Raw genomic sequence first — 11,396 nt, forward strand, 5'->3', positions numbered from 1 at the left:
GTTGCAGGGGGTATAATAAAGTGTATAATAATTTTACTACATGTATTAAGATTATTTGATTATTTTTATATAATTGCATATCGTTGTCTATAACACAATCTCAACCTTAAGTAGTTCTCCAGAAGAAAGATTACTTTGGCGGAATTTATATTCGTGAGTTATAACTGCTGCACATAACTTTAAAACATGCGTAATATAATATAGTGTTTTGGTATGATACAAAAACAGAAAATTATCGGTTTTTACCATAATAAACATTGATAATCAAATCTTCAAGATTATATGAAATTGGGCATTGATCATGTTTGGCATGCTAATTAAGTACTTTACCGGTTTTTATATTGCATCAAAATGATTCAGTAGACGAAATACATATATGGAAAGATTTTAAAGAAGTTTAAAATATAGACTACAACTGTAACTATATATAGGCAAGTTCACAATGTTGATTATATTTTAAATTTTGTGAAAATTTTGCTTGTTTTCTAAATAAAAGTATCACTACGCTTACTTCATATATACCAATATGACATATTTAGCATCAAAATAACAGTAACTTCATACACTGTACACTATCTTAATTCATTTTCAAAATAGCATTCGCCTGTTACATTTATCTATCATTTTGTTAGGGTACCCCCATTACTCAACCTGGTGTTATGCAAGGAGGTCCACTACGGTTTTCAGTAGTAATTATGAATAATTATTTATGCAGTTATTGATCATTTTTATGTATCTACATATGGCGAAAGAATAAAAGAAATCAAAGTGGGGGCCAAATGTTGACCCCACCTTTGAAAGGAATTGATTAAAAAGAAAAAAAGTGAATAAAAGGGGCATAACTCCACCAGAAATGCACGAAAACTTCTGAAATGCGCACCTGTTCGAACTATATTGGTATGCAATATGTGTACCAAGTTTGAGTTCAATCAACCCAGGGGAACTCAAGTTATGGCACGGAAACCTTGTTCAGACGACGCAACCGACGACGCCGACAAAGTAATACCAATGTGTCGCCGTCGACGGCAACACATCAATTGACTCATGGGATCATAAAACCAAGTCAAGGTTATTAATTTGAAAAAAACAATAGGCACCTGTTTCTTTTGTTACATGAAACTGACATATAGGTCATTTCAGACCAAACAAGATATTGTTGTTTGAAATTTATAATTGTAATTTTAAAGCTTTTAACCCACGTTGACCTTTGACTCCGACTAGCACTTAGAGTTGACATTTGACCTCATTACTGTTATAATGAAAAAGATTCGCACTGCTGGTCTACATAACATACCCAAGTATCATGACCCTAGACCAAATGCTTCTTAGGATATCGTTGTTCGATTATTTTTTTACATTGTTGACCCCTGTGACCTTGAAACAAGGTCAATGTCAATTTAAAGAGGAAACTTTATAGCACTCTATCCCATGGACCTACTGGCCAAATATCATGACTCTGGGCTTTATTGAACTTGAGAAGAAGATTGTAAAAGCTTTTAACCCATGTTGACTTTTGACCCCAAACTAGCACTTAAAGTTGACCTTTGACCTCATTACTGTAATATAGAAAAAGATTTGCACTGCTGATCTACACAATATACCAAAGTATCATGACTCTAGTCCAAATGGTTCTTAGGATATTGTTGTTTAAAGTTTTTAACATATTTGACCCCTGTGACCTTGAAACTAGGTCAAGGTCATTTTAATGAGGAAACTTTATAGCACTCTCTCCCATGTACCTACTGGCCTAATATCATGACCCTGGGCATTATGGAACTTGAAAAGAAGATTGTTTAAGCTTTTCACCCATGTTGACATTTGACCCTGACTAGCACTTAAAACTTGACCTTGACCTCATTACTGTTATTAAGAAAAGGATTTGCACTGCTGATCTACATAATATACTTAAGTATCATGACTCTAGTCCAAATGGTTCTTAGGATATTGTTGTTTGAAGCTTTTAACATATTTGACCCCTGTGACCTTGAAAGTAGGTCAAGGTCATTTTAATGAGGAGACTTTATAGCATTCGATCCCATGTACCTACTGGCCAAATATCATGACCAGAGGTTCTCCAGTTCTTCAGAAGAAGTTGTTTAAAAGGAAAAGTTGACGGACGGACGATGGACGACAGACGGACGCCGCAGTATGCATAAGCTCACATGGCCCTTTGGGCCAGGTGAGCTAAAAATGATAGAACCTCATCCCATCATGCTACAGTCCAAACTATCATGATCCTTAAGGACTCTTTGTTATTCAGCAGAACTTGTTAGTTTTTAAGAAATATTACCCATGTGACATTAAAAACATTGCAACGTCACTTATTTGAACAAACATATAGTTCTTCATTACAGCAAGCTACAGGCCAGATATCTAGACAGAAGGCCTATAAGTTATTCAAAAGATTTTAAAAGGTTTTAAACATTGTCACATTTAAACCTTATTGTGACCCGCAAAGTAATTATTAACTAATAATTGTGCTAAACTATGAAGTTATTCATTTGAGTAAAAGGTACCAATGTACAAGTTATAATACAGAAGACAAATTCGATTTTAGATCTGTTTTATAGACTTTGTGTATTTGGCTTTGTTAATAGAAGATAATATTTTGTTCGAGGTAAGAGTTACTTCCCTTGGCAAGAAATTTATCTTCATTATAATGCTGTGCACTAAATAACTCTGGGAATCACACGTTGTTAAAGTGTGGGAGTGGATACTATATTTTTGTAAAATGCATCACAAAAGGTGTTTTATATGGTATACACCTGCAGAAAAAATATTTTAGAATACTGCAAAAGGTAAAAATATTTCTTGATTTGATGGCACTCGATCTTTACCTCATTTGTTCACAGGTGGTCGGGTTCCAGAATATATGCGATATATTATCGCACCCCACTAGATATCGCATCCCCTTATTAAAGTATTATAAAGGGGGTGCGATATCTAGTGGGTTGCGATAATATATCACATATATTGTAGAACCCGAGCTCCTGTGCATTTGTTATCCAGATGAAATGCAAGGGAAAACAAGAACACATGAATACAAAACTCAAATTTTATTTTTAGACTTGTAGGATTTACATATACTCCATTTATCAACAATGCCAGACATGACAGAAACTGTTATTCTTGCATAGTCTATCTAGCACCACACAGAAACAAATTAAATGAGTATTTCCAGAAAAGCTAACCATCTGAGTGAAATAACATAGTAAATACAGGTGACATGGAGCACATAGATGTAGTGGCTGAACAAGACCTGTTGGGAAGGGAGATAACTCCCATCCGATGGTTGACACCACATACATTGATGAGATTAGGCTTTACATGGAAGATCAGTTGTGATGCATGTGATGTAAAAATGAAAACTTAATTTCTTTCCAAAATTTTCTATGTACAATTATTTTAACAATTTTTAACAAAATTCATTTGGATCCTACGGTATAACCAATTCTGCCATCATATCTCACCGCAGGCTTTTTACATAGAGGCTGGTGTGATGTGATAGATAATAAAATGTATAAAAATATTCCTGAGGAACTGATTTTCCAAGAAAAGCCCAATCTTAACGTACCACGTAAAATGACAGACTGTAGTCACTATGGCGGTGAGCAATACTGAGGTATCGAGTTAGTACTCAATTTCATAGACTGGCCGTATACTCAACATGTACAAAGGACAAGGACTGTCTTCTTTCTTCCCTTTGTTATCAATTTTTGGATATTTTATTCTATATTGAATATATAAGTTTCTTTGTTATCATAAATAACCTGAAGCAAAACATTTTACCCACTAATAGTTGTTTTAATTAATCAAGAATTTGGTATTGAGGTTACCCTATGACCATCACAGTTGCTTACCTGTCTGGTACTAAACGTTATAGTGACCAAGATTATCAATACACAACCATTGTATTAACTAAGAATATCAATACACAAACATTGTATTGACCAAGACTTTTAATATCCAAACATAAAAGTGATCAAGACTATTAAAACCTTCACATTAAAAGTGACCAAAATTATCAATACTTATACAGTATAAGCAACAATAGATCTTGTCCATTCATACATGTACTTATTAATGGCACTTAGGTGACACAGACTTTGATCTACGGACAATGCAATCAATTAAAAAAGTACTTTGTAACTGTTTGTACCTTGGAAGACATAGTAAGGCATTTACCGGTATTAAAAATATCATAAAAATACTTTAAAACCTAAAACTTTTTTGGTTGTTGATCTTTCACTTTCCTTCAAATGTAGTCCACAATGACTATCTTTTATGCAAGAAAAACTTCCAATACCAAAAAGGCTGTTCTGTTAATATTCTAATAGAGTAGGTTTAATATAAATATAATACAATATTCAAAGTTTTACTACATAGGAAGTGTTAGAAGAAAATAACACCAGATCTTATGGAGAGATTAATCACTATACTTCATACTAAAGGAATCCCATCTGGATTATAACAATGCTTAAACTAACAACATTAGAGCCTGAGGAAAAAGCTATTTGATTAGCCAATATGGATTTAAGAAGGGGGAAATGCACAGCTGCAAGTAAAAGATATAAAAATATAGGACAACAAATTAAAGATCTACAGAAAGGTTATAATGAAACATAGAGCAAAAGGGTTTTTCTTCTATTAGTTCTAGGAATGGTAGATGTTATAAAATAGTGGATACCATGGAAATCCTAAGCAGAGAGGTTGATAAGGCAACACATTTCACTTGCCTTGAAATGCTCGAAGGACATAAGTGCCGGTAAAAAAATCCCCCCCACCCACCAACATTCAAAATGGCCAAATATATAGTACAATATCTAGGCCAGGCAAATTAAAACTTGTCACAATCTTTGTTAAAAAGGTACTAAATCTAACATGTGAGATTTACAATAAAAGAAAACACTTTTGTAACGTAATCCTCGGATACTGTCAGTTGGATCTTTGTTTCCGTTTTAGATTATTTACTTACAATAATTTTCCACACATGCATCCACACACTTCATGAGAGATTCACACTATTGAGATACACTAACATGACCTTCGACCCAGAGTTAGACTTAAATTTTCTGTAACCTATCTAGGTCTCGTAACTCCAGTGTAATTTAAGCGTAGATAGCTAACACATCATATACCTAACATTTCTGAAAATTTGCAGCAATGTACGTGATGAACTATAGTCAGCCTGAATAAGCCTGAATAAGCATAAGAACATAGCGATAAAAATGTTACATATATATATACGCACATGATTAATATAAAAGAATGTAAAAAGCATCAGTCTATATATAAGGGTGACTACCGGTTTATCAAAACGTAAAATATTTCATGGAAAAATGAATTTAATTTAAAATACATACAAGGTTTTATAAGTCATTGTTGCAGCATTAAGCTTTATATATATAAGTTGTACTAGTAAATGGATTTACGGTTTATGTATGTGTAAATTAAAGCAGAGCTTAAACAGTGCTAAATCATACATAGTTTCAAAATGAAAGTTGATTACACTCTCCACACAAACTATTATTAATGTTTTGTTGGTACAAGTGAATGGCAGAAATAACTTCCCCAACAAACTGCAACCATATCTAGATTCCAGTTCACATTTATCTTTGATATATATTTATATATATACAGATAATGTATATAATTACGTATGTGAGAAATAGATTGCTATATATATACCTCTTGTTCATATGGGTATATGGAGAGGAGTTGAAAATAACCCCCCTACCTGTATATATTTACATAAATATACAATCAACAATTTCATGTTTTATTTTAAAAATACTAACATGTAAATCTTGCTACAGTAATGTAACCGGTCATTCAAACATCATGTAGAAATTTCTACCCAGTAAAAATTAATCAAAGCATGGCACATATGATTGGAATTGCATATATTAAATATTTGTGTCTCTATGGTAACGAGACAGCTTGTGTTCAAACCATATTACTGCAATTCAATGCCAAATCATATGCAATCTTTTAATGTCCCAATTAATGAGTTAATTTTCTTCAATTACAAGACATCACATTATGCCCGCCCACAGTATCTTCTGGAATTGAGAGTGCTCTCCCCTCCTGCAATTTGATTTCTAATATACATCCTCTGAAGTTATCCTGGTATCTACCGGCTGTCATTGATGATGGATCAGGTACACCACCTGTGTTTGTACATAAATAAATCATCAGTTTTATAACAATTATCTACATACCATACCTTTTATTTCTACATCACAGTTGTTTTTACATATTTTTTCCATATACATTCACCTCTGTGTATAAAAAATTATTTAAGATCATTTGTTTCTTTTTCAACGTTTCCATTACATTATACAATAGTTCGATCCATAGAAACTATTATCATATACAAATGTACTTATTTAATATTATTTTGTATTTCTCCCCTGAAATCACCTTGCTTACACATAACTTTCACAATAAAACATCTTCAACGTGAATAAATCAGTACAGTCAATATTTCCACTACATGCTTTTCATGTTCATTTTCTCCAGTAATGATTACTTACCAACATAAATGTTCCCATTTACGTTCAACATTTGTAAATATCCCAAAGACGAACCGGTTTCTTTTGGTCCCCCATCAATAGCTAATGTGCCTGTTTTTCCAAGTCTATGAAAACAAAGAGAACATTTTACTCTATAAGATTTTTATTATTTTATGAAAGAAGCATATTGAGGAGGAGGTAATGTTGCCTAAGTAAAAAAACATCAGTTGACAAACAAATCTTTCACATTGAATTATGAAACTGGCCTTGACCCTATCTATGTCAATGTAACTAGACTTATAACCTCATGACCTTGTATCACGAACAATGCTACAATTATCTACCTGGTGACTTTGACATTATAACAATATCACTATCATTGGCATTGTGAACTTGATCCTATGACATTTTAAATATAGATGATGTCTTTGTCATAAATAGAGTTGAACTTATGACCTTGCTCCTATGTCAGCTTACCTTGTGACCTTGATCCTGTGTACCTGTCCATCATTCACCGGGAGAGACGACCTCATGTTGGCTGCTCCACTTCCTAACTCATAGCTACAATATACAAACAGAACTTTGTAGCTACTACACATAAACACACACTAGGCCAGCAAATAATTGTCATGTCTCCTTTCTCAGCTCTCAAAAAAACAGACCGACCTTTTTTTACACTAATTTAGGAATGGGGTCAATCGTTTGGAACTGAAGAAAAAAGGTTCAAGAGGGATCTTGGCACCCACCATCATAAAATCTTTTTATGTCACTTTGATCTTAATCAACATGGAGTTTTTCGCACAGACAGACAGACATGTAGACACACACACACACACAGACACACACAGACATGATGATTCCAGTATCCTAAAGAAGAATCACTTTAAATTATTCATTTCTTTCAGCGGGGGAGATTATTTATGACTATCAAATTCTGTATAAAGAATTTTACGTATTTGGATATTAAGGGAAAAAAAAAATATGTTCAACAAGAAGGTTTTATCTCACTGGCTATTCTTACACTTTAGTTTTACCTGTATTTACATATTACCTGTAGGTTACATACTACCTGTAGGTTACATATTACCTGTATTTACATATTATTTACATATTACCTGTATTTACATATTACCTGTATTTACTTATTACCTGTATAGTAGGTTTACATATTACCTGTAGGTTACATATTACACTTTGGTTTACATATTACCTGTAGGTTTACATATTACACTTTGGTTTACATATTACCTGTATAGTCACTTTGGTTTACATATTACCTGTAGGTTTACATATCACACATTGGTTTACATATTACCTGTATTTACATATTACCTGTATAGTAGGTTTACATATCACACTTTGGTTTACATATTACTTGTATAGTAGGTTTACATATTACCTGTAGTAGATATATCCATCACGAAGTCCAATCATCATAAAGTCACCGGTAGAGACAGACTGACCAGGAGCGGCCTCTCCTTGCCAGAATATCAAGCCGTTGGTTTGGTTGGTGCGAATAGCCAACTCAACCACTTTCTCTACCTGATTCTGAGTGTAGGGGAATAGGTCACGGCTCAGCTCAACAAATCCTTCACCCTCCAGGCGGATAGGGCCGGAGTAGGTCACCACTATAAAACATGGCATTCACTTACTGGAAATTCATCAACAATGTTTACTATTTATCACTTGGATCCTGGCTGTAACATCTATTTATTGTGTAGTCACAGTGGTGAACTATCTAGCAGTTTGTTACTGGCTTAACCCTTTCACCACTGTAGATCATAATTCACTCTTCTAGATCAATACATGGAAGAGACTACTTTAGTTACATAGGGGTAAAAGGATTAACAAGTAGGAATTTTCCTTTAGCTCTGTCTAATTTATAGAGCACTGGACAAGAAATCTTCAGCACTGAGTTTGACTCTAGGAAAAAGTTATTTTGGCTACATTAGTTTCATTTTCATTTTAGTTTTCTGTTTTCCTCACCAAATGCAAGGATTAATTAATATTCCAGGATAGATAGATACCAGCTAAACCATATTAAATATGTCAAGGCATATGAAAAATTAAACCATTACAATGAATTATTATAGACATTTCATTAGGTTTTTTTATGAAATAAATTTCTCATAGATGTGCTCACCTAGTTCACAGTTGTCTCCCATGAATCCTAGAGGGCAGTCACATCGATAGCCATCGTCTGTGAAGCTGCAGATTCCACTGTTCTGACATGGTGCCCGGGTATTACAAATATTGATCCTCATTTCACAGTGGGTGCCTTAGAACAAAGAAAAGCAACTTTTACATAATACTCATCTAACCAAACCACAAGAAAAGGGATTTGTAATATACTAATTGTGTCAAGAATTCCTGATTTAAAATGCACAACTAATTCTGATAGCTGTAAAACCTATCCTATCTCATAGAAATTTTAAGGAAAGTAAAAAGCAATTATTGGGAAAAATAGTTGATGGCTTGATGGCATCCATACCATAATATGACTTGCTGAAAAGAGCACAAAACATGTTTATTTCTATGATCCTGAACAGGAGTAAAGTTAGATATTCCCCTATACTGTTGTTATCTTGGCATACCTGTTTATCTTAATTGTATCCATAGCATTAGGTGACCGTCAGAAAGCTACCAGATGATCAACATGTAAACTAAAACCTGTAAGTTGATAACCGTTATGTAACCTAATGTCTCACCTGTAAGTTTATAACCGTTATGTAACCTAATGTCTCACCTGTAAGTTTATAACCGTTATGTAACCTAATGTCTCACCTGTAAGTTGATAACCGTTATGTAACCCAATATCTCACCTGTAAGTTGATAACCGTTATGTAACCTAATGTCTCACCTGTAAGTTGATAACCGTTGTGTAACCCAATGTCTCACATGTAAGTTGATAACCGTTATGTAACATAATGTCTCACCTGTAAGTTGATAACCGTTATGTAACCTAATGTCTCACTTGTAAGTTGATAACCGTTATGTAACCTAATGTCTCACCTGTAAGTTGATAACCATTGTGTAATCCAATGTCTCACCTGTAAGTTGATAACCGTTATGTAACCTAGTGTCTCACCTGTAAAGCTTTCTGGACAGTTACATCGATAGTCATTGATGGCGAGACTTTCACAAGCTCCCCCGTTGAGACAGGGACGACGGTTACAGATGTTGCGGTCGGTACAGTCACGAATGTCCATGCTTTGAACAGCGTCACGGATCAGGTTGATTGCCACCATGTTAACGGTCAGCTGTGAAATCAAGATAAAAGAATATCAAAACAATCCACGGAGGTCTTTAATACATTTATATATATCAAATACCCAAGGAAATGTAAAATCAGTATTATTACACTGACCAAATAAACCACATGACAGGACATAGCCTTGTATTTCTGAATTTTGTTGAGGATTTTCCTTCATGTCGGTGATGCTTATTTAAGATGTTTTGTAAAACAACTTTCAATTTCTGGTGTCATCAACATTCCTTTGTGAAGTTTGCATTTTTTTCTTCACTTAGTAATGCTTTCCCTCTTAATGGCAAATAAAAGTTACGATAATCATTAACTAGATGTTTTCAGAAAATGAAACCTGGTGTCAAAAAGATTTGAATATTTTAATGGCAACTTTTCAGCAACAAGTGTAAGCATTGAAATGTAATTTCTAGTAATGTTGATTATCAATTATCACAAGACATTCCTGAATATGACAGAAAGGCTTGTGTTCAAACAAGGGCTTTTCACCTATTAGTATTATAACATGTACATTTGTATATTCCTCAAGATCTAAAGCTGTGTGTCAGTGTGAGCTGCATATTACCTCTGCTATACAGCCCTGGAAGCCAGATGAGACCTGGACTCCAGAGGGGATGATTACAGACGGTTCTACGCCTCCAAGGTAAAGTTTGGTGCGAAGGTCAAGGCCAACAGTGTTACCAGGTGAAGTGGCTACAACAAAGAGGAGACAACTACTGTCAAAACCAACATTATGCTGTGTTTTTGATATTACTGCATTACTTCTTGATGTTTCAACACAACTCTTAATCAAATGTGTCAACAGCAAAAAGCAGACACAACATGGCAAAAGGGTATTGTCCATTTTATAAAATACATATACCAATAAGCATTAAGCATTTGATTTCAAAATCAAGTCATACTCATATCATAAATGTTAATGCAAAGTTATAAGCTTACATAATTCAATTGAAACTGTGTTTGATACTTACTCCATTCTGAAGAAAGCAATTAAGCTATACATAAGCAAATATTTACCTGAGTATACTTAATTCATATGAAGATATTGATAGTGTATTTAAATAGCTTTAACTGATATTATCCAAAAACTCAACCGCAAAAATAAGGATTCACCAAAATTAACTGATTTACAGAAAATATAACCTTGGCAACAGAAGTGTTGTTAAAGGGATGAAAAACTGTAAAGATTTATCTTTACAGCAAATTGTTAATTACGGTAAACCTTCGGTCAGTTCGAACAAAATTAAATAAATATTGATGAACCTGTTCGGATTATACAAAATTATGCTTCAGAAAATAAGCGTGAGTTCGAACTATCGGCAAAAATTTCGGCAAAGTGTAAATCAAGTCACAAACATATACCCGACATATTTTCTTCACCGGAGTATACCTCTATATATCCAATGTAAGGTCGATACGTAACAACGACGGCCTGGCATAGAACAATGGCACATTTATAAATGGGTAAAATGATAGTATATTATTTAATTCAATGTTAATTGATCATTAAACTTTCTTCATTTCGTGATAATTATGATCGTTATTGCGAAGCAGAGGCCCTTGTGTAGGCCCCGAAACAGTACACGTTTCATTTGTGACACAAAAGTTAAGACTACCTA

At 33.9% G+C, this 11,396-nt stretch overlaps 1 protein-coding gene across 8 annotated transcripts in view; it reads right to left on the minus strand.

Moving 5' to 3' along the window:
• Nucleotides 1-3,041: 3,041 nt before the first annotated feature.
• The window catches only part of LOC110462776 (basement membrane-specific heparan sulfate proteoglycan core protein-like), a 182,914-nt gene continuing 174,559 nt past the window's right edge, over nt 3,042-11,396 (minus strand). For all 8 annotated transcript variants that reach the window (XM_021516932.1, XM_021516938.1, XM_021516937.1 and 5 more), the window contains 7 exons: nt 10,343-10,470; nt 9,604-9,775; nt 8,659-8,793; nt 7,915-8,143; nt 6,993-7,076; nt 6,537-6,640; nt 3,042-6,170 (listed from right to left, as the gene is read on the minus strand). In XM_021516932.1, the coding sequence (XP_021372607.1) occupies nt 6,022-6,170; nt 6,537-6,640; nt 6,993-7,076; nt 7,915-8,143; nt 8,659-8,793; nt 9,604-9,775; nt 10,343-10,470 (1,001 nt within the window). In that variant the 3' untranslated portion in view covers nt 3,042-6,021. The remainder of the gene's footprint in view (nt 6,171-6,536; nt 6,641-6,992; nt 7,077-7,914; nt 8,144-8,658; nt 8,794-9,603; nt 9,776-10,342; nt 10,471-11,396) is intronic.

The sequence above is a fragment of the Mizuhopecten yessoensis genome, unplaced genomic scaffold (genome assembly GCF_002113885.1).
Source record: "Mizuhopecten yessoensis strain PY_sf001 unplaced genomic scaffold, ASM211388v2 scaffold10829, whole genome shotgun sequence".
Classification (NCBI taxonomy): Eukaryota; Metazoa; Mollusca; class Bivalvia; order Pectinida; family Pectinidae; genus Mizuhopecten; species Mizuhopecten yessoensis.